Source organism: Mesoplodon mirus, assembly GCF_964341445.2.
Source record: "Mesoplodon mirus genome assembly, chromosome: 12".
Classification (NCBI taxonomy): Eukaryota; Metazoa; Chordata; class Mammalia; order Artiodactyla; family Ziphiidae; genus Mesoplodon; species Mesoplodon mirus.
In genome coordinates this window covers 27,228,542-27,252,985 of record NC_138988.1, presented here as the reverse complement: position 1 = coordinate 27,252,985, position 24,444 = coordinate 27,228,542, and the positions used below count along the sequence as shown (strand labels likewise).

Here is a 24,444-nt window from a genome sequence, read left to right as displayed (position 1 = left end):
CCTCCCATTGTCAACTTGCATCACTTACTGGTGAGTTTATTGCATTTCGGCAAAAATATATTGGCATCAACATGTTTATCAAATGATCACAACTCCAGTGCATTTATGTTGTTCTTGAAAAACTAAGCACACGACCGTAACTTCGCCTGCATTTCACCAAACACTGAAAGCAGATCGGATCTTTGCTTATAAAAGCCTATTTAGCTTTTAGGTTTTTAATAGATTCTGCCATTCCAGTGGTTATATCTAGAGCAATTTCTCTACAATTATTGGGATTATCTGGAAAAAAGGGTTATGCTGATTTTCAGCCAAGTGACAATATTTTTATCCTCCCCTTCCAAATCCCCGTGGCCGATTTGGTTGCACAAAGGGTCTGGGTCCCCATCTTCCAAAATTAAAACAAAATAATAACAAAAGATTTTCATTGAAACCTGGAGAATAAGTTCAACGGGAATTTAGTTTGTGATAGCCAAGGACATTGCCTTACAGTGTGCTTACTCAGTTAGCGAAGCTTATGAAAGACAAACAAATTTTCTCAACAAGAGCTATGATCTGCCATTTATTGTGAATTAATAGTCTCAATGTATTCACACTTTTCCTTACAGGGTGAAGGCTGTAGGCAAAACCTCCTAAGGGCTAACTAATTAATCTCAATATGTGTAACTAAAATAGTCTATATTCAATCGGCAAAATAACTCAGAGAATCCGACTCGAGTGAGACCAAGCAAATCCCAAAGAGGAAGGAATGAAGATCCTGGACATTAAAGGAATCGGCTCACTCTGTCTCATATTTACTCACTGTCCTGAAATGCTGTGAAGAAAAAGAATCTTAAATCAAGCAAGAGTTTATTCATCCCCTTGCATGCAACATTCTACTGGAATACGGGCACCTGCCAGGGACCAGGGATGCTGTCAGGACATGGGAAAATGGATTTCTGACTTGAGAGGGTATTTGAATAATATTTTCAAAAGTGGCCTTCATCCCAGGCAGTTTTTTTTTTTCCTCCCTGCTTGGGGGATGGCTGAAAATGGGGATTATAGTTGCAGTGTGATATTAAGATGATGATTTTTCCTCACATTATTAATTTTGTGTATCCTTCCAACCTAAATGCATGGTATGTCAGATGTATGCCCTCTTTTTGTTGGGTTTTAAATCTTCAGTCATCTTTCATAGAAGCAGCAAGTGGTCAGTGTTTGAACAGGATGTGTTGTTTATGCCCAAGACACACAGAAGCAACGGTTACCAGAAGGCAAGTTGAAGAATGTCTGTTTTAATAGCCAAATCGCTCTACTAATAGGATAAAACACAAAATTCTGGAAGGGATATCACATGAGCAGGAATTATATTAGACAATCTGAAAGAATCCTCTTTGCTGGGTTAATTGCCTCAGATTTGTCTTCAGGAAAGTGCTTTCAATTTGAGTTTAGGTGCTTTACCTAGGAGGATTCTTTTGTTTGGTAATTTGGTCTCCAAGCTATATTTCTCCTTTGACTCAGGATGGCTAGAAAGAGAGGTGGCCAGGAAGTTGGTACCGGGGAGAAAGCTAGCTGTTCTGGGATATGTGTGTGTGTGTGTGTGTGTGTGTGTGTGAGTGTCTCTGGCTCAAAGCAAGTGTCTTAAACCTGCTCCAACTTTAGCTGTCCCCCTGCAGGATGGCACTCCTGTAATCCAGGTGATACTGCTCCGTCCCTCAGGACCATTCTGCCCTCTCGCCCCCATCCTGTCAGTCCCCGGAGAAACTAACAGTGGAGTACACCCATTGCTTGTCCTGTTCCATCCTCATAAAAAGCTTCACTCGCTCTGTGCCTCCCAATTCTAGCAGATAGATGAGGCAATTTGGCTCGCATCAGCTTCTTGCTCTCAGGTTTCCCAAAAGAGGCTGTAGGCTGACAAACCGGTCGGGCCCTTTACTTGGCCAGTTTGCCTCTGCTATTTTAGTGTTCTTCAATTATGATGGTGCAAACAGTCATTTAGCCAGGGAGAAGGGGGCTCTTTTGTAGCTGTTAAAAATATGCCCCACGTTTGAAGTCTCTTCCTCTATTTGCTGAACCTCTTGAAAACTCTGTGATGAACTATTTTGCATGGCTGCCCACTCAGGAAATGGATCTGGAAAGAGAGCTTGCCTCCTCCGTGGAGACCTGGATACAGACCTACCCCCTCCCACCTCCCCCATCCATCATCACAAGACGGCTTCACCCCGCTAATTCTTGGCTTGGACTTCATCTAAAGAACAATTTCATTTTTACTCACATTTTAAAGCAGGTTTTAAAATATGCTTAAAATCCGCCTGTTTTCCTTTTCCGAAAGTAACCCTATCAACATAAAAATTCCTTTTTCCCTTCTTCCTTCTTTCCTCTCTGTCAGTTCACATGGGGGTGACCGAGCCTGGGACTGATTTAGGAGGTCTGGGTGCTCCTGTGAGCTCCGCTTTTAAATAGGTGTGGGATACTGGCTGAAGTGTTGATCTGTCTGAGTCTCAGTTTCCTCGTGTGTAAAATGAGCCGAACTTTTAGCTCCCTTTCTGCTGCCACTGTCATTTAATCATCCTTAAGGTCCCTTTACACCTTCCATGGGATGGAGCTTAATGCAGTGGGAATTTCCAGCAAGTAAAACGAGCAGCCCTTGGATTTTGCTTACACAAAATCATCATTTACTGAGAATTAGGTTCATTATCTTAATGGTTCCAACAACTCAAGAGTGCTTAACAGGGTGGCTGGCTCCCAGGAAATTTCTGAGAGTTTCACTGAGCTTATTACATTCAGACAAAAAAAAAAAAAAAAAAAAAAGAGGAGCAGTAGGCCAGGAATGCTTTTTTAAGGTGTCCAAGGAAGGGCTGTGATTTTGATGCTCCATCCAAGCAGGGATTTTGAAATGTTTATTCTCTGCTGTGTTCCCAGCACCTAGAACATACCTGGCACACAGCAGGCACTCGAAACATATGCGTTAAAATAATGAATTTATCTCACTGAGATAAATAAATGTGCTCTCTAAACAAATATTTTCTATTTCTTGATTTTAGGAAATGTTGATACACTAAATTCAACAGGAATAGTTTATTTGAGCTAGGATAGCAGGTGATTCAGTGGGTGGGCTTAGAGGGTCACGAAGACTGAATTTGAGGCCAGCTCTGCCGTTACAGGGTATGCAATGTGAGGAAGTTGATGAGTGTTTCTGAGCCTCATTTTCCTCATTTGTAAGTTGAGAATGGTGTTTGAGTCTACCCTCAGAGAGGATTGTTGACAGGATCTGATAAGCAGAACCTGCAAAGCACCTACGTGCCTGGCATATACTAAGTGCTCAAAAACCTTAGCCATGAGTGAACGGGCAGGCTTCTTGGTGCTCCCAAAGCCGGTTTGCTTAATATTCTTAGGGAGCCAAGGCTGTCACTACATTGATCGCTATTAACCTATATTGTTAGTTATAGGTTGCTTCTTAAACCATATTGTTTCTAGGAAGCTGGGAGTCCTTCCCAAGCTCTCTGCTTTATGCTTCTCCTCTGCCCCTGTATAACCAGTTCCTATTCTCTGTCTCTGTTTTTTGCTGGGTGATGTTCCAATTTCTCTGTGGTCAGAACACACACTTAAATCCCCTGGTAGATAAAATGTTCCTTGAGGGTAAGCTTCTGATCTGTTACTTCCCCTGGCAGCTCCCAGAGGAGCCAGGTCCTTAGAAGGTGTTTATTAACTGACTTACTCTGACATTTGCATCCCAGGAAACTTCCCATCGACTTTATTAAGGAGTCACACACATGGGGATTCAGATGGCATCTTGCAAATCCCAAAGTGGGAACATGTGTTCTTAGGGGGAAAAAAATCTTATAAAAGGAAACAGAATTCTAGGTGCAGGTGTCTTTGGATACCATTCAGATTGTCTGCCTGTGTCTCCATACATGTCTAGGACCATATGCATTACATATGTTATCTATTTTAAAATAAAACACTGCAGTGGTCCAGCTGTTCCAAATTCTGTTTCAAAGAACTTGTGGGTGCTTCTCAAGCAACACCACCTAGTCATCCTTGCACGGTCCCAGTCTGTTCTTCTACAGTGCTGAACATTAAAAACTAAATGCTCCTTGCAATCGCATTTTGCCCTGTGCAAACAATTGGAATTGGTTGATGAGAGAAAAAGAAAACTCCAATGTTGACATTAGCAAGGGGAAAACAGCCCAGAGCAAAAGGATGAGAAAGTCAATTCCTGGATTCAGGACACACTGGGATCAATTCCCTTGCCAATGTTTGGCATGTGTCAAGGGAATGCAAATGAATTTAAATACTAGGCTGAGCAAAATAGAATTAGGAGGGTAAAGTAGAAGCTTAAAACTCTAATGATGTTTGGATTATCTCTTGCTTTGGGAGACACATACCAATGTTCTTTTTCATTAATATATGTATTTTTTTTTATTACTTAAGAAATCAAGGATCGACTGCATTTTAAGAAGTTACTTCAATCTTTACCTTTTTCAGACCTGGCTGAAGAGTTGCTCAGTCCTGCTTAGTTTGTAAGGGCTTCAAATGTATTGAAAATGGGCTATGTAATTTCATAGGCTCTGGAGCTAGGGCATAATTCAACACATCTTCCAAACAATGCTTCTTGTTTCACTTCTGGGCTGTAATTGCATAAAGATTTTGGAGTTCTTTACAGCATGGGCATAGGAGACTGACTTCAGACTAAACTTAGATGAATAAAGCTGATATTGGTACCTAAACTACATTTATAAACTTAAAAGAACAATCAATGGGTATCCATGACACAGAAGCAGGCTGATGGACATGCAGACTTAGGGAAGGCAAGTATGCTTTCAAGAGGAAACTAATTAAAATTTTTACCCCAAGTTTGCTCAGAAACAATTTTGGTTTGGCATTTAAGGAATGTTGGGAAAATAATGGTTCCTAAAGTGATACGATTATGTGGATTTTATACTCTCATTTAATCTACTTAAATTTCCAGTGATGTTCCTAATTGACCATCCTATCGTTTATTTTGTCTGTGATGTCTGGGTTCATTTCATGTTTGATATTCTTTTTCTTTTTCTCCTTCACAATGGGAAAGCATATATCATATTTTTTCACGATCTCGTCTTAATAGCAAGCATATTTGTGTGATCTTTTTTCTGATAGAAAGAAATTTAGATAAGTTTCCAATAAGGTCTACCAAATGGAATTTTCTTGAGTGGGAGGGGAATAATATAGCTTTCCAATTTTCATTTTGTTGAGATTTTTCTATTATCCCAACAGCTCGGGGAATGCATACAAAGGGTCAAATCTTTTTATTTTGTAGTATTACCTGTTAGAACTTGTTATAGGCTAGGGGAAAAATTCTGCTTTGGAAAATAACTATGATTGTGTTGTTAACAAATTGTCTGAGGGAGGCTCCCTCCTCTAATGAATCCCTTTTATAATAAACTAGGGGTAGCTGCTTTATCACTGAAATTTAGAGCACAGTTATGGCTGTTGTTATCCCTGATGGATGCTAGAGGCAAGAGAATAGCTCATGTAACTCTAAAGTCACTGTGAACTCGAACTGCAAATTAAAAGGTGACTTTGTATCTTTCCTATATGGAAAATGTGTGCTTGTCATATCTGCTTGACAGTACAAGAGTGAATGTATGGTTTGGACAATAACGAACCATGACAGTAGTCAACCTCATCAGAAGACATGAAATAAAGAAATGACAATGACTGATGGCAGCTGACTGTTTACGGATTTTTCTAGAAGAGTTTTTCTTGGCATGGTCAAGTAACCAGGGGATGTTGTGCCCTGCCTGAGCTCTGCACAGCAAGCAAAAGACGGGTCCTCCCCTGCCTGCTGCCCTTGAGAAACAACTTAATTCTTTCATGGTGCCTTTGACTCAATCAAGCTAACTTGCATGGCCAAGAGAGGATGGCTTCTTCCGAAGCTATCAAGGTCCACATTGCATTTTGCAGAAATCTCTGGCAATACACCCAAGGGGATAAACATGTGATATTTATTTCAATGTTCATTTTTATAATTCTTCATAAGACAAATGCTTTGAGTAAAAATCGTAACAGAATTTTTTGTCAATGATCTCAAAACAAATAAATGATTTGTAATGTTCCCTGCTGTAGTTACTACATTTTCAATTAATTTATACAGTACTTGATAATATTTTTATGTCCCTGCAATAAGAGCAAACACAAATTTTCTATAGTTGACTCATTAATAAGGTATCTTCCTATAAATCACTATAGGTCATGAAAATACTCAGCTGATTAGTGAATAATATGTTATATGTGTTTGAAGCAGTTAACAATGAAGTGACCCTTCATTTAAGAAGATCTATTGACATCCTAACAGGGTATTTGGAAAATTTTGGCCCTGATTGTGAGAGACTATTCTTTTAAAAAGTCATTTACTTTAGAGTGAGAAGGAAAGTGATACACAGTGTGGTTTGGGGTCACGCAAATTAATATTGAATTCATTCTCTGATGTTGCATTCCTGCAATGTAGCAACTGCAAGTTGACAATACAAGAAGATGCAGCAAAAATCTTCTGAGACAAAACTACAGAAGGAATTAAGGCAAACAACTATTTGGGAGTCTACTAGGATAGCAATGCATTGTTGTGCAAATACATGTAAATTCACGAGAACAAAATTCATTCAGTCATCTATTCATCCATCCTTTCTTTTAATCTTTAAAAAAAGTAGAGCAAAATCCTAAAAGCCCACAAAGTTCACATTCTATGGTAAGCTTTTAAAAATGCCTCATCGGACATGGAAAGGAAAGGAAAGTTAAATTATCTGCTTGAAGTGGTAAAAAAAAAAAAAAAATCTGTCTGCTAGCCAGGGGTACATTTATGCAAAAGAAAAGAAAAAAGAAAGAAAGGAGGGATAGAAAGCAAATTAAAGAAAAAAACGAAAAGAAGAAAGGACTATTATTAAATGGTCAGGAGAAATGATGTGACCTACAACTTCTAAGTTCGCATTCAAAATACTCAAGTACATATTTGCCTGCTCTCTTGACCCATTTTTCTAGCTCCCTCTAATGTCCAGTTTTCTCTCAACACATTTTTGGTGGACAGCTTTTTCCTCTATGAATAAAGGAACTGTGTACTCTCTTTTATTAATAACTCAACTAGTGAAGAGAACGATGTTTCTATGTTTTAAAGTTTCTTTTTTTCTCTTACAGGTGTATTTTTAGAAAAATGAATACAAATACAAATGATATCCAAAAAAGTTATTGTTGTCATTGTTCTTGGGAGAGCAGCAGAGAGATATTTGAGACCAGAGGTCAAAACCCTCCATGACATTGTGAGATTGTGAACCTGAAGCTTCTGTGAATAAGCTACATGAATTCAATTGGGTCCTTCATGTCCTGTTTTTATGCGTGGTAGTTGCATGTATTACATGTCTCTTTTCAAAATTAATCCTCTCTTGGGTCTTAGAGCACACCCTCAAGCCAGGTAGAATGAATTCTTTCGTGTTCAAATAATGAATTTACTTTATTGTGTTCTGCAATTTCTTGGAGTCTTGCTCAGTTAACATCTTTGGGTTTCCTACCCCCCCTTTCTATTTGTTAAGGTACCCGTGGTTACCACACCATTGGTTCGCTGACCATTCTAACCTTTGGAATGGGAAAGGAAAAACAACAATAGCAACACATCATCAGGGTGCAAAATGATCTGTTTTCAGGCATTAAGCAGTCAGGTAACTGTGAATTCCACGAAACAAAGGCATTATTTGCCATTTTGTTGTGATGTTTATTAATATTCTTGGAATAAAAAAATTAGGATATGTTAATGGTTGGCTTTACTCAGAGGATCATTTGATGCCAATATGAAAGCCAAGGAGAGGAGGCAATTATGCACACATCACATGCATCCTAGTTTCAGTATGAAGCTGACATTTCAGACCTACGGTCAGGAAAATAACATGAAAAGTTTTACTACAAAGTCTAGACATGAGGAAGATTTCAGAGGAGAGGGAGGAAGCACATTGCAGGTGTCAGATAATCTAGTCTGATTATCTGAGCTGTGCTAGCTATAGGGGAACACTTACCCTTCAGTCCAGCTAGAAGTTAGCAGGGTAAGAAGGAACAAACCAGAATAACATAAAGACTAGCAACAAGGCTCAGGAAAGCAGACAGGAGTTCTAACCTAGCAGCTAAAGTTCTTGGGTTTGAGCAAAGATTGAACAAGAAAACTTAAATGAAACAAAACAAAAAAACAAAGTCAACCCCCCCCCCAAACCAACAGTAACCAAGATCCCCCTAACTGCTGAAGACTCTTCAGGTGGTAGCAAAATTAGAACAATTCTCAAAGACATCCAACCTTAGGGATCTATGATGTGATTAACACTTATCAGTTGAGAAACAGACATCAATATGAGACTCATTGCAAGTGATATATCAATCATTGACCAAAGAGCAAAGCTTAAAATACCCCCTCCCCCTGCACTCTTGAGAACGGAGGTACTGATTTTCCACTGTTCCTCTAACACATTGCACAGGGATCGGGTGTTTCAATGAGAGGCCACTTGGCATAATAAATCGTGGCAACACTCAACTCAATGATTTGGATGTCATTTCCAAGGTAAGCAACATTGGCCTTAAAAAACTGGAAAATTGCAAGTATTTGTTTTAAAAAGTTGTATAGCTAGGCGCTGACTTAATTTTTTCAAGTTTTAACCAAAAAAAAAAAAAAAAAAAAAGAGAGAGAGAGAGAGAGAAATTAAATCAACAGCAACACACATCAAAAAAACCACAAAAGAACAAAAAGGTTTAAAAGTTTGGTGGAACCCTCCCAAAATCATTGTAGAGTCACATACAAACTAATGAATAGCAGGATCTATTTTTTTTTCAGTTTTTCCAATTCCATACAAATACTCCACTCCACTCTTAGACGTGTCTTTTCATTTTGAAATCGAGCTTTTGAAATTGCAAAAAATAAAATCTGCACCCAGAAGTCTGTTAAACTGAATTTAGAAAGACCCAAATAAACTCACAATTACGCTCAAGTATCCCAAACTGTAAAATATTCCATTCTCAAGTTTCCCTTGAGCAGACAGCGACATGACAAGACTGGAGTGTTTATTTTTCTCTATCCAAAAAAACCTATCCCATTTCTCTGTAGCTTCCCTTTGCCATGTAAATATTAACAAAGTGATTAACAAAGTTAACTCATAGAAAAGTTGTTCTTAAAAATCATTCACTTGCAAGAACAGCAAATACTTTGAGCAAATATTCAAAAACAGGGATTTGATGAGATGTGTACAGAATTAAGTATTTAACAATGACCCTTACCTTTTGGAAGTCAGGGAAATCTTTTTAAAATGCAATACTTGATTGTTTTCACTCCTTTTGTTAGAGGGTCTGTGATTGACTTAGCATTTGTGATGTGACAAAATAAATCGAGGTATAGACTGAGAACCAAGTGTCAGTGAAGGATCAAAGTTTGCTACTTTACTACTGTGTTGTAATTGTTTTTCATTTTTCTGTTAACTCACTTTGTAGTACCAGGTGACCAAACTATCCCAGTTTGCTCAGGACTAAAGGGCTTCTGGGACAGAGGACTTTAATGGCTAAAACCAGACAAGACTTGGGCAAATCTGGATGAGTTGGTTACGTTAAGTTTGAATAAACATTGGAAGTTTGACTGAGTTAATATAAAGCCTGATCTATTTAATAGTGAGGGTTTGAATTTACCAGTTTAAATGCAGCTTTGAAGTAACTGTTATGTAACCACAATTCTGTGGCAGACCCCACCAAAAATTATGATATATCCCCTACCCCCAGCCATTTTTGGTTGTTTTGCACAACTACTCAGTGCATTACCACACAGTGTAAAATTCTTGGCCCCTGTTTGAATCTTTCTCATGGGTTTTAAATACCCCTAACTGTAAACGATCAGATACAGAAGGCTGGTTTGGTTAAACCCTGACTGGATTCCGATGCTGGTTTCTAAAGTATGGGAACACAGCCTCACTTTCTGGTACTCTGGCTGCAGTTTTTATTAAGTGCCTAAACTAGCATTAGATAGAATCTGGAGCAGCTGAGGCTCTGTTTCAGGGGTAGTAAAGCAACTATGGGATTATTAGGGTGAACACTAGTGGGCTGAAGCTCCGCATAAAGATTGTCATTGACTGCAGGGTCACGGTGTACAGTTGTGCAGAATGGGCACTGCACAACTCAGGAGGCACCATTCACATTTCTGTCTATGGGAAAAGTGTCTCCTGCACGGCACAATCTGCATGGCTGAAAGTGGTGGCTTCCTTCTTACAGAACCTGGTAAGAAGGAAGGTAGTCCTCATACTCTCTAGAGAACCTCTGTTCCTGGGCAGTGATTAAGGGGACAATAAGGAACAGGGTGGTTCTGCCACCAGGTACTGATAGGTCCCAGACGCATGAATTATCTGACCTTCTCACTCATCTCTCAGCCTCCCTCACATGCTTTCTAGGAATGACATTACTTACCCCACCCCACAAATTCGAACCCTTAGAATTTTGCTTTGGATGCTCCATGTAATAAAAGCTCCCTCTGTCGACTAGAATAGTGACACACCTCAAGCTTGTGTGTACTCAGCTGAATCTTGTAGCTGATTGCCTAATGACTAGATTCTAATTGCATAGCTAAATGGATCCTACCCATGGAGGGAAATGTAAATCGAGAGCCCTTGTGTATTTCCATGAAGGGACATCCATCCCCTCTTCAAGAGCCTCCATTACTACGCTCCTTTTTAAAATCAGTGTCTGGTCTCCATTTAATTTTACCCCTGAATGTCCATCCTCTTTCCTACACTAGAGAGAAAAAAGGGGGCTAATCACGAACCAAGTAGTAATTTCTTAATCTTGGCAGATGATAGAACAAAGACACTGAATGTGAGGTGAAATGACTTCAGAAGAAGTGGAGATTATTTGGAAATAAAACCAGGATTTTCCAAATATCACCTGTGATACATGTTTTATGAGCTTGATTTGGATGGTGGTTATAGTTAGGAATTTTTCCTGATACACAGTTAATTCCATCTCAGAGGAGTATAATGGGATGTGTTGTTTCTAAATTTATTTAAAAGGAGCCTGTCGGGCAAGGTGAAAGAAGGGATTCCACTATAGAGGAATTATTTTAATTCAGTAAAGATTGGGGATGCTTTTATTTCAACCAGTGACTAAACAATTTAAAAAGAGATGTTTCCTTCTCTCTCTTTGCTCTCAAACTTAAATGCCACAAATGTTAGAGAAAAAAGAAAGTAGGACACTTGGTGGTGGTCATGGTCAGAAGGGCTGTCCCTCTTCCCCTGAGTCCTCCTCAACTTATTCCTTATTCTTTCAGGGTTTTCTTTGTGGAAACCCACATGATTGTGTGATTATTTGCAATGTCCCACAAGGAATGCATCTCCCTTTAAAAAGCCATCAGTACTGGACAGGTATCCCTGGGAGCACCTGATGGATAGTATTTGTCATCCAAAAAGAGTTTTTCCCCATCAGTAAAGGTGTTACAAGGTCTAAGAACACAGTCTTATTAGATAAAAACAGACATGGCAGTGGAATTCATTGAAAAGAGAATATTCTCTATTTAGTTGCTGTAGCTACAAAATTATTTGATCCATATTTTTAAAAATTTACTTATTTATTTTTGGCTGCATTGGGTCTTCGTTGATGTGCGTGGGCTTTCTCTAGTTGCAGCGAGCGGGGGCTACTCTTGGTTGTGGTGCACAGGCTTCTCACTGCAGTGGCTTCTCTTGTTGTGGAGCATGGGCTCTAGGCGCACAGGCTTCAGTAGTTGTGGCACGCGGGCTCAGCAGTTGTGGCTCGCGGGCTCTAGAGTGCAGGCTCAGCAGTTGTGGCACACGGGCTTAGCTGCTCCGTGGCATGTGGGATCTTCCCGGACCAGGGTTTGAACCCGTGTCCCCTGCATTGGCAGGCAGATTCTTAACCACTGCGCCATCAGGGAAGCCCTCGATCCATATTTTAAGAGCAACAGAGGAGAGACAGTGTGAAAGCACTGTGTTCAACGTCAAATTTCCGACAAGGGACCTTCACACTTGCTTTCCCTTTTGCCGTAATTCTCTTTCCACAGATATTTGTGGGACTGACTCCCTATCATTTGGGCTGAAGCTCAGATCATCTGACTTATATTCCCTCTCCCCACTCAGTCACCATTGCATGACATTCTTTATGGTATTTCTCAATGTCTGAAACTATCTTACTCATTTTTTTACTTGTTTACTGTCTAGACTTCCCCACTGGGCTGTAGGTTTCCTGAGAGCAGGGATCTCACCTGTCTTCCTCATCAATGTCTTGTCATCTAGACAGTTGCTCAGTGAACTATACTGAATCAGTGGGTTCCATGCTAAAGTCAGGACTCACCATGATTATTGCTAAAAATGACTTGTACCCAAGCTATTCCTAATTGACCTGTTATTCAGAACCCTAACATCTCTATTTAGGGTTTATGGCCTTTTTTTTTTTTTTTTTGCGGTACGCGGGCCTCTCACTGTTGTGGCCTCTCCCATTGCAGAGCACAGGCTCTGGACGTGCAGGCTCAATGGCCATGGCTCACGGGCCCAGCCGCTCCACGGCATGTGGGATCTTCCCGGACCAGGGCACGAACCCGCGTCCCCTGCATCGGCAGGCGGACTCTCAACCACTGCGTCACCAGGGAAGCCCTAGGGTTCATGTTTTGTAAAAAATGAATTATTTAATTTGGTGCTTTATGTTTTCAGTGTTTCCATTTTCTTTGTTTCAATAAGTATCTCCAAGCGTATGCTGTCTTTCATCTGACCCTGTGTGTCTGAAGTGTTGCAAGATAAAAACCAACATAGGTAGCAAGAAGGCATGGCAAAAGGGCAAGAAATTAAAGCAGATGCTGAGGTAAGAGGGGAAGAGACTGGAATATGAACTGGGGCTGTTTAAGGAGGAAGTTTCATTTTTGGGTTCTGGTATTTTAGCTCAGAATGGGTACCGTGTTTTTTTTTTTTTTTTTTTTTTCCACTGCATGTGATAATGTCATCATTTATTTTTAAATGGTTCTAAGTTGCAGATTTAAATTTATTTCAAATCAAGCCCTATTTTACAATTACTTTTAATAGGAAGAAATGAGGCAAGGACATACATAATCTACCATATTTGAAGGACTCAAACAAATACATGTTTGGCTGTGAATTCTAAACTCTCACCAAAACAGAGAAATAAAAATCCACCTAAAATATATTTTCTTTGTTTAGTCCTTAGGGGGAAATGTCAAGTATTGCACTTTAAAATTACTTTCATCTAACATTTTTGTCCCAACTTTCCCCCTCTGAAGTCACTATTTTTTCTTTTCAGCAAACATGATTTTGTGAATCCTTAATGTTAAAGCAACTAGATTTTCTAACTCAACTTTGGAAGATTGACTTTACTCTACAGAGCTATTTTTAACAAATGGCATATTTACTTACAAAATTGGGAGATGGGGGCGTCCAGCTGAGGCACGTTCCCTCCCTTGGCGTTGAGTTTCTGGACTTGGGTTGGGGGCACAGGCTTGTGTGACTGACCGGTAGCCCGGTACATGGCTTGGACCCAGAGAATGCGATCTTGCTCATCATCACTTGCAAATATCACGGTGTCTCCTTCTTTGACTGCGTTGAAGAAGGCTCGGCCACCCTCCAAACCTGGGTTAAAAGGGAAAAAAAAACTGCTAAGTTGAGCTGCAATGTTCTTGGCAGGACTAAGTTCTGAGAGAGGCAGTTTCTGTGCTTTTTCTTGGGCTGCAGAAGGGAGGAGCCATTTATCTGACTGTAGGATGGGAAATCTGATACCCACTTGGCCACAAAGTGGGGCCATGGTGTCCAAGAGGCATTGTGAGCCCAGCTCTTGTCTCCCGCCATCTCTGTTTGGTTGGAGACAGAATTGTCAATTGAGCTGCCTAATGGACAGGTAAACATCTGTCTATAAATACACTATTATTTCTCTCATCTTTAAAAACAAACAAAGTGGACAACAAAAACATCTCTTTTTTTTTTTTTTTTTTTGCGGTATGTGGGCCTCGCGCTGTTGTGGCCTCTCCCGTTGCGGAGCACAGGCTCTGGACGCGCAGGCTCAATGGCCAAGGCTCACGGGCCCAGCCGCTCCGCGGCATGTGGGATCTTCCCGGACTGGGGCACGAACCCGTGTCCCCTGCATCGGCAGGCGGGCTCTCAACCACTGCGCCACCAGGGAAGCCCCAAAAACATCTCTTGACCCCCACTTCTCCCTTGAGCTACTGCCCTATTGTCCTTCTCTTTACAATGTAAGTGGATCTCTACCAGGGCTTCTCAAATTTTGGTGCACATGTGAATTCTCTGGGCATCTCGTTAAAATGTAGCTTCTGATTCAGTAAGTGGGGCTAGAACCTGAGATCCTGCATTTCTACTCAAGCTCCCAGATGGTGCTGATGGCGCTGGTTCGAGGACCACACTTCAAGTAGCAAGGGTCTCTCTCCTCTTAAAGCCCTAAAGCCCTTCTGATAGGGCTGCTGCCCCAGTGAAACTTGTCAAGGTCACCAATTACTTCCCCGATGCTGAGTCCAACGATGAACTCAAAGGCTTCATTCTGTTCTATCCATCAACTCATTCCATTCTCTTTGAAAGGTTTTCTTCACTTGGCTCCAGGTCATCTGATTTTCTTCCTCCTTCCCTTGCTGCTGCTTTCAGTCTTGTTTGCTGGTTCCTCCTCCTCTCACTCCTCCTCCTGACCTTTAAATGTGGGAGCATCCTGGTCTTCTGTCCTTGGACCTCTTCTTTTCTTCATCTACACCCAATCCCCCAGTGATGCCATCGTGTCAAATACCATGGATATGCTCATGGTCTCCACATTTCTAGCTCTACCCTGGACCTCTCCCTTGAACAGCAGATCTGAACATCCAGTGGGTTTCTTGACTTCTCCACACGGATATTGGAAAGGGACCCCAATTTATCACATCCAATGCTGAACTCCTGGTGTTTTTCCCAAACCTCCTCTCCATCTCAGTAAAGCTGACCTCATCCTTCTGGCTGCTCAAGTCCACAACCTCGGGGTCCTTTCTGACTCCTGATTTTCTCTCACTGCCCATTCCAATGAAATTCTGAAGGCTCTACTTTCAGGACGTCAGAACAGAATTTGACCCATTCTTCCTTCTCCAGTGCTGCCACCCTGAATTCAGCCATGCTCATCTCTCACCTAGATTATTTCAATAGCCTCCTATCTGATCCATCTCCCTCCATCTTCACTCTCTATACTTGATTCTCCAGATGGGGGCCAGAGTAATCCGTTTAGCATAAGAGTCGGGTCATGTCACCCCTCTGCTCAAAACCTACCAGTAGCTCTGCATTTCACTCAGAGGAAGAGTCTAGGTTCTGACAAGGCCTGCAAGGCCCCACATGAATTGACCCTTCACTACTTCTACCATCCTCTCCTACTACTCTCTCTCTCACGTGCCCCTGTATGCACCCAAGTCATGATGGCCATGCTGGCCTCTTGCTGCTCCTTGAACACTCCAGGTGTGTTCTCACCTCAGGACCTTTGCACGTGATACTGCCTGTGCATGGAACTCTTCCTCCAGATATCTGCATGAGTCACAAGCTCACCTCCTTTGTGTCTTTGCTCAGATGTCGCATGCTTGTTCAGGCCTTCCCTGACCTCTACCTCTCCTTACTCACCTCTCTTCTCTTGTATTATTTTTCTCCATAGCTCTTACCACCTCTAACAAATTATATAATTTACTTCCTAAAGACACCGAGTTTTTGTCTCTTTTGTTCACTGCTGCATCCCTGGTACCTAGAACAGTGCATGGCATAGCGTAGGTACTCAACAATTACGAGTTGGATGAATGAATGCCCTACAGACCCATTTTTGCCCCACAGGCAGTTCTCAAGGTTAAAATTTAGAGAGAAGTAGGCAGAAGCCTCTCTTTGGTCTCAGGCCAGAGAGACATTGTGTCTGTCAACATATTCCAAAAGCCTGTATTTTGCGGTTACTGGGACTCTCTGTCCATAAATAAAGCTTCATATCTTCATCAGGCTCCTCATCATTCCTCCCCTCCCCTCCCCCACCAGTTATCAGTTTAAAGATGAAAAGTGATTAGCATCCCTAAATTTCCAACAAGGCCCAGTCACTAACCTGTTTGACATTTGCATTGGAAAAGATTTCTGGTGACAACGTTAATTCTAATGTCTATTCCAAAAGAGTGGGTATGTGTTGGTAGTTTTGCACTTAGAATTGCCAGGGATTCTAGAACAATAAATAGCATCATCTTTATATGAAGGGTCTAGGGGTGTACCATTTTAAATAAAAGCTTTATGGTGGTTATGCTTATGAAGGAATATTTTGGTTCATTTCTTACAGAGAGTTTTAAAATGTGTGATTTGGATAGGATGATGTACAGTTAGCAAGCTGGGAAAACCAGATGAAATGAATGGATACAACCATAAGAAGGAAAATTCTGCAGGGTGAGAGAGGAAGAAGAGCTTTGAGGGATGCTTTCACCCCTGAAAAGTAGGTACCAAGGAGCTAAAAGGAAGAGTGGGGTCAGTAGAGCTTCTGTAGTCTAGTCTCATGGCAACCTTCGGGATAAGCTACCATGATACCGTAGGTGATCTGCAGGCTAGACATCACTGGATGGGTCCTTTTCCTTGCCCCACCACCTCCCGTCTGCCAGGGCCCACAGCTGGGAATAGGGACACTGTGTTCCTGGAGCTACAGTCAGAAAGTCAGTTCATGGGGCTGCCTCGGGAAGTAGAGAGGTAGAGTTGGAAAGATGCTAAGTGTTCAGATTTTTATTTAATCCTCCCAACAGCCCTGGGAAGCAAGCACTATTACTCCCACTGTATAAATGAGGAAACTGAGTCACAGAGAAGGAGATAACTATCCCATGAACACAAAGTGGAGCTGTAAGCATCAGAGCTGGGCTTCTAACCCGGGCTGTCTGACTCTAGAGCTGATGACCGTAAGCATTGTGCTGGACTGCTGCAGAGCCTGACAGCATGCCTGGCACACAGTAACTGCTCTCAGAGGATCAGTTATTAACAACAGAATGAATCCTAATCGCGGAGGGAGTGGGGCAAAGAGAAACACCTATAGCAGCAGAAGCAAGGACAGTGACAGCAGCGGAGAGCACCAGAGCTTCTCCAGAAAGCATGGGAAACCAAGGGCACACCACTGAGGGTGAGGAGAGAGCAGAGAAACTAGCTGAAAGAAAACCAAGGAAGGAGAAGGCAATGTGAACATCAACACACGCTTCTAGGCAGCAGTCTTGGGCAAGGCAGCAGTTCCCGGGGACGGCATCTGCAAAATGCAACGTGGGACAGTGTCTGGGCTCTCCACGGAATACCCCACAGGTACTGACCTGTCAAGAACAAGAGGACAGGTCTGGGAACGGATGGAGGCAGACCAGGCAAGGAATGTCGGCCAGCTCCTGGCTGGGGATTGCCGTTCCAGCAACACACATGGACGTGGTCTGTTTATTATGGTAGAGCTGAGTTGTCGAAGATTTAATTTAGTTGTTTAAATTGTGCCACTGAATTATTCTGAATGAATATCCTCTTATTGGAAGACTTAATCACTCGATCTAATAGGAATTAAGAGATTTTCACGTACTCTTCGAACCATGCCCAGGGAAAGGTAAAGTGTAGTGTTTTCATCTTTTGATTAAAATGAGGGCCCTGAATGTAAAACTTACTTACACTTATTTACCAGTTCCCCAAACCAATCTTTCAAGGACCCTAAACAGGTAGAGTTGATTTAGAGCAAGTGATTATGTCTGGATGACTGCTGGATCTCAGGCTGGTACAAAGGCAAGGATGTCCATGTTACAAGGCTACCTGCCCCATAAACCTATCCACCAGTTGGTTCCATTGACAACCAGGATAAAACTGAGAGGAGAGTGGGGACAGATGGACCCACAAGTCCTGCTCCAGGTGCACACTCACCTTTCAGAGAGCAGAGGGAGAGACTCCACAAATCTTTGAAGACACTGGCTAGATTGTGCATTACCCTGATCTCCAGCTGCAAACTTTACTATACATAAGAATCCCCTAGAGAGCTTATTGAAATAGGAGGATTCTGTCCTCCCCTTTCTGGTTCTTGGTTAGGTTTGGGGTCCAGGAACTCCTATTTTCCATAAGCACTCTTTAAGAAATTCTGGGTTAGACTTTTCTCATGACGATTGGGAGTATTTGAATCTCCCATTTTCAATCAGACATTGCTTTGAAAATAACTAGGACTTGGCCCATGGAAAGGCAGAGAGGATTCTGCTTATTATTCTCAAGAACATAATCACTTTACTTTCCATTGACATCCTTGGTAAAGGAATTTATAAATTATATCCCATGGGATCAATGTGAAAAAAAGAGGAGAAGCTTTTATAATACATATGCAGTTACCCCTTTTGCATGTAGATAGAACAGCTTTCTCCCCACTCCTGCCCTCCCCGCTGTAGGAAGAGAATCCCGCTTTTGTATGATAAAATAACAACTCTAGCTTTGCTATAGCTGTACACAGAGCTGTTTTACTGCAGCTGCCAAAGGGTGTGATGGCTTAGACCCCAAGTCCCAGCTCTTCTTCTTCCTTTACAAAATGAGATGATAACCCGGGTCCCATATAATTGGTGGATTGTGGTAAAATCCAAATGCTATCACGTAGAGGAAAGGGATAGTAAACTGGCTTAAAAGAAGGTAGTGTCATAAGATGGTATTGCTTTTCCTTCTCATATTGGTCCTTGAGTCTCCCACTTTAAAATGTAGGTCTTAGGAAAGAGGGACTCTGTTTCTTTGAAGGGAACTCAATGGTTTGAGACCACAAACCATCACAGAATGCCACGAGGGCTGCTTTCTTAATACAGGGGCCACATCCTTTCCATGAGTTCTTGCATGAAATTGGCTCAAACTTGTAGGTTCTATTGATTAGGAGGGATTTCCAGGCAGAGTCTTTACGTCTTACGTGGTCAGCTCTCTATCACTGTGCTCTGGCAGGATGCTAATTATCTATAGAAGTCTGAGGAGGCGGGGCTGGTCCAAAGCGCTCCGGGTTGGGATTCTGAAGCCCACTGCTAATTTTCCTAAGTGGGCTGGGCCAAAAGTCTTCCCAGCCACACCTTTCCAGGTTAACACCCCATCTTCTCTCAGACTCTGTTTTTCCTTTATGTGTATTTTGTTGCATGTGGAAGAGCAATATGGGAGTAGAAAAAAAGGTTTTGGGCCAAATAATGCAGTATGGTTGGAAATGCTTTCCTTGTGCAGATTTGGCATAAAAATAAACTTCTCTGGGAGAGGGCTGTTGGTGCCTGTTGCTCATTAATATGCTGAAATGATTTCGCACCACCCCTCCCCCCCATTTTGAAGGTTCCTTGAGGCGGATTTCTATTCATCTTTTTCTGGGAAAGAGATAAAATGGGTGGGGGGAGAGGTGTGAGGGGGCAGGATGTGGAACTCACGCAATGTAGAACTTACGAGAAATACTACCCTTTGTGTGGTTCTTAGTTACATAAGGGTGAGGAGCTTGGATGTCTACACTGTGGATTAGTGTCTTTTTAGGAAAAAAAACATTTAGGGAGGACTTTCTTTTCAAGTATCATCAGCTAACTTTGAATTGTAGTTAACAAATGTGGACGCACAGGGCACGTTTATTTGGACATGGAGACGCAATACCTGCCAAGCCCACACATCACTGGTGAACAAGACACACACACATACACACACACACACACGCACACACACAAAGTCCTTGGTGTACATGTAGGACTTATTTTTCAGGAATTTCTTTTGAAGATTCTAGGGTGGAGTACAAATTTGATATGGGCACAGCTACATAGAAGAAAAACGTATTTTTTCATTTTGGTTTTATGAGGATCCTTTGAGTCAAAACAAAGCCCTTGATTGGAATGGCATTTACTCGTCCAGGTGGCTTAGTGTCCAACAGGGAGGAAGTGCCCAGAAAATGCTAGTTGAATGTTCATTTGGGAAGGAAGGGGGAGATTTTTAAGGGTTCACAGCCTAGCGGGTGGGCGGGTACCTGGTTGGGGGTCCGTGTAATCCACAGTGTAGCCGTCCAGTTGGAGAAGTTCCTGAGGCTCTGCTTTTTTCTCCCGGTAACTGCACATGGCAAACGTGTACTGACTCACCTAAAAAAGAAAAGCACAGGTTCTGAGGTTGGTTCCCTAGAGCCCATTTTCCTTGAAAAAAACTCTCCATGTTCAAGCCTGTCCTTTCCCCTGAGGACCTGCACTCAGGAGCTGGGTTCAAATTGAGTTTTTCCACCTCCTGGCTGTGTGACTTGGAGCAAGTTAAAAGACTTCTCTGGTCCTGTTACCTCATCTGTAGATGGATATAATCTGAGAACCTACCTTCTCACTGGCTTATTGTGTGGATTGAATGAGTTCATAAGATGAATGCATTTAGAATCTTTCCCTGATGCTTAGGAAGTGCTTGACAAAAGTTAGCTATTATCATTATTGCTGCTATTTTAATTGGGCTAAGCTACATGAAATTGACATTTGGGTAGGTCAAAACTGGTTGCATAGCAGCAATTTTTTTTAGCTTTTACCTAATATGACTATGGCCCTGGCTCTGGCTGAGATTGTCAAGTTCTCAGACTTGACACAGGCCTTTCGGTCAGAAGTTAGGGACTAGACATTTATTTATTTATGCCCTCCGTTTCTTTTAGTATTTTACTTTTTGCAGGCCAATTCTCAGCACTGAGCCGCATGTATCATCCCTCCCTCCCCCTTCCCACTGAAGGAGTGCTTTTGGTCACTTTGAAAAGTCTTCCCTTCATCTCAGACAAGTGCAGGAGTGACATGCTGTCACAAGCAATGAATACTTGATCTCTAGGTGCCAGTCATGGGAGAGCCATCCTCAGCCCCGGACGGCACGGCTGTTGTCACTGGTGTGGCCCTCACAACCCACACGGGCATCCGCCCACGTCAGTGCTGGGTGCGGGCTCTGCAGCTGCAGGCCAGCCTTCAGGTCCCTGTCGCCTCGGTGCATCCAGACCCAGCGCAGATACTTAGCATTTCTACATCTGGCTTGTCTGCAAGGAGCCCGGGGGAGAGCAAGACTCCTTCAGGCTTCGGGCTAAAAGCTCAGGGGCATATTTACCATGCACGGATGTCAAATGTCTTAGTGAAGTAGTGCCACATCCCTCATCTCTTAGTTCCCTTTATTAAAACAGACATTTACTAAGTGAACTTTGATCCTGGCGGGGGACATTTTTTATCTCCTTCTCCATGGGTCTGATTTTTTTTTTTTTAATGGTAAGAAATTGGCGCTCTCAAAGCCTGCACACATCTCCCACAGTCCTCAGCCTGAAGGTCCCAGTGGCAAGATAAAGGGAGTCCACGGGAGAACGTTTTACTGGTTGATTTATCTATTGCTGCCCTCTGTTGGTTCCTGATGAAAACTTCTGCCCGACGTGGGTTCCTTGATCACGCATATAGTTTGAAGAATCTGTTCCTTATATTGCAAGGTCTTGATGGGCTTCAAGGGAAACATAAAGCCCCTAAGAATATGTTCATAAGTGGACATGTATTATGCTTTGTAATCAGCATAACAACAAATAACATCCTCTTCTAAAAAGGAGGATTTAAGAGTGCAAGCTTTGGGTGGGGTCACATAGGCCTGGGGCCCCCTCCCAGCTCTCAGAAGCTGTCATATATATAACTCAGAGTCTTCATCTGTATTTTACCTGTGTCTTATTGTGGCTGGAGGATTAATCGAGCAGTGAAGGGCTTTTCACACCGTGTGTGACACTCACCTAGCAAATACTCAATTTATGCATTTACATAAGCAGTTTCCATGCATTGGGCACTAACATCCTAATACAAAGTAGCTGAGTAGGTATATTTGCCTACTAGATTATAAATCCTTTGAAGGCATGCCTAAGGAGTCATATACCTTGGTTATATTCCCCTTGCCATGAGCGAAATCAACCATGTAACGGGCATTCACTAATTGAGTCTGACTGGTTCTAGAAAAATGAGTATGTACCATCCAATAAAGAGGTTTTCTCCCTCCCAAATTTACATGTTTCTCCAATCCACTACTGATCCCATGGACAACCTATCTCCCACACCCCCTGGCATGATAGTGAACACAGACATTGCTGGAACAGCTCTGCAATGATTTTTTACCTCTCTGGCAACATGGAGATGATATAGTTTGTTAATATGATGATTAGCCAAATAGATGGTTGCAGAACTTACTTGAGATCAGAGAAATATCATGACAGAAGGCTGTTATTTCAAGATTCAGGCATTTACTCTTACTACATGCTTGGGGCTTTCTGACTTTTCCTTTTTCTATTTCAGGTCCTTGCTTCTTGGAGCACTGTATGTTGCTGCCCCCTTCTGGTGATACTGTTGAAGTTGTTCTGGGCAAACTTGGGGCTCAAAAAAACTCAAATTGGTTTATTAGGACCATTTTAATCTGGAATTTGGCAACTTACTTTAGGAAAAAAAAGGAGGAGAGGAGAAATGATTTGTTTTTGCACATTTCTAATTATTGCAAGGTTGGAGGGAGCCTCAGATTTTCTAGAGAGCTTGAAGTGTGAGGGAATAGCAAGGGTCTAGGAGCTGCTAAACTGTTTTAAGCCTTGACCTTCCAGAGTCTGCTGCATGGAGAGAGCTTGCCTGAGGGGGGAAGTCGGCCTGGGGGGAAGTCGGCTTAGATGAAAGCACAGTCAACAGATGGTACAGATAGAGAGACTGAGTCCTGATGACTTTGTTTAAGCTCTGGACCTAGCCGTGCCAGAAAACTCTTTAGTTAATTAGTGATTTAATGAACTAACCAATATAATTCTTCCTCTTCTAAAACTTAAGCTAATTCGGGTTGATTGTTGTCATTTACAAACAGAACATAAATGCAAATGCCCTTCAGGGCCATTGTGAAGTCGAGTGGGAAGAATGAACATTCATTCAGTTATAAATCATTCATTATATGCCTTACAATTCACTTTCATAGTTAACTTAATATTGTTTTCTGGGTGACAACTGTTGTATTATAGGGTGTTTTATATTATCAGACAATATCTCATCTCATTCAGATTTAGATTTTTTTGAAAACTGGAATGGTCAGAATTTGGGTGCATTATATTATCTCCAGGGAATCCGGAACAGGTTATGATTTAGGGACCACATTGTCTCTAACTGATGCAAGGTGTGTGAGTTCTAGGACACTGTATCTAGGACACTGTATAAACCTCCTTGAGCACAGTGCCATCTCAGTGCTTGGTGTCCTGGAAGACATCTGGAATCAGAAGGCCTATGTTAGGTTTCACATAGGCTGCCTATGAGCCATGGACCTCGAGCAAGTCATTTAACCAGTCTCAGCCTCAGTTTCCTCCAATGCGAAATAGGGATAAGACTTGTCCTTAGCACAGTACAGAAATCTCTGAGGCACAGAAGAAAAATATTTTAGAAGAAAAAGATGATAGAGGTGAGGCTTTCTAACCTGGTCTGGATGACGGGTTGGCTTCTTCCACTCCTCTCCTCCCACACCCAAGGTGGGGAGCTCAGGGTGGAGCTCGTGGAATTGGCACCTTCATCATTAACATTGGTTTGGTCGCAGTTCCTAACAACGGGTAATCAACATATTTGCTCCCTACCATGGCCCCTGGGGTTTAGAATGAGTTTACCCAGCAATGGACTCAGGGTGCCGGGGACCCATTTCTCCTTAATCCTTGTGTTAGGGCCTGCAGCCGTGTTCAGAGGGTATATACTGGGAGTTCAAGGAACACAGCTGAGAGGCTTTGTCATGCCATTTGCACATAATCATCTGTTTAGCTACTCTGATGCTCAGTTCCTTGGAGAACATAAACTCTGAGAGAGTGTGGTCGAAAAGGAATGGGAGACTTCAGTTTAAAAGGGACAATGACCTCCGAGGCAGTGTTTCTCCAAAGGTGGTCATGGACCCCCTGCATCAGTATCTCCTGGGCTGCTTGTGAAGCATACAGATTCCTGAGCTCCATCTCAGAGTCTTCTGTGCATCAGACGCTTCTGGATGGTCCTTGGGATCTGCATTCTATTTACTTACTTAGTTATTTTTAGGCTGCGCCCTATGGCATGTGGGATCTTAGCTCCCCGACCAGGGATCAAACCCATGCCCCCTGTGTTGGGAGCACGGAGTCTTAACCACTGGACCGCCAGGGAACTCCCTCTGCATTTTAAAAAACACCCAGTGCAGGCAGTCCAGGGCCATACTTGGAGAACACTGTGTAGGAACACTGAAGTCTCTGGCACAGACACACCCTGTAACTGTTTCATTCCCTTCAGAGCTGGTAGGGCAGACTCCAGCCACTTCCATCATCATTTTAGCCTCGATCCTTAAACATGGGAATTGCTGCTTTGGCTCAAAACCCCTCTAAGGGTGCTTTGTCCCTGGTTAGTAGGAAGCCCATTTATAACTATCTTTGGTTCCCCAAGGTAGTAGCTCTAAAAGGAAATCTCCCTAAGAAAGAATTTAATAGTTTTGCATTACAGACAGAAATGTAGACTCTCTCTGT

The 24,444-nt window shown here is 42.2% G+C and overlaps 1 protein-coding gene across 11 annotated transcripts in view; it reads right to left on the bottom strand.

Annotated features, from left to right (window-relative positions):
• Positions 1-24,444, bottom strand: part of CADPS (calcium dependent secretion activator) — a 485,320-nt gene that overhangs the window by 147,124 nt on the left and 313,752 nt on the right. For 9 of the 11 annotated variants that reach the window (XM_082638325.1, XM_082638331.1, XM_082638324.1 and 6 more), the window contains exons 10-11: positions 19,960-20,068; positions 13,395-13,607 (exon numbers count right to left, since the gene is read on the bottom strand). In XM_082638325.1, coding sequence (XP_082494451.1) covers positions 13,395-13,607; positions 19,960-20,068 — 322 coding nt within the window. Of the gene's footprint in view, positions 1-8,018; positions 8,031-13,394; positions 13,608-19,959; positions 20,069-24,444 lie in introns of all 11 variants that reach the window. The other 2 variants (XM_082638330.1, XM_082638328.1) reach the window with 1 other exon arrangement.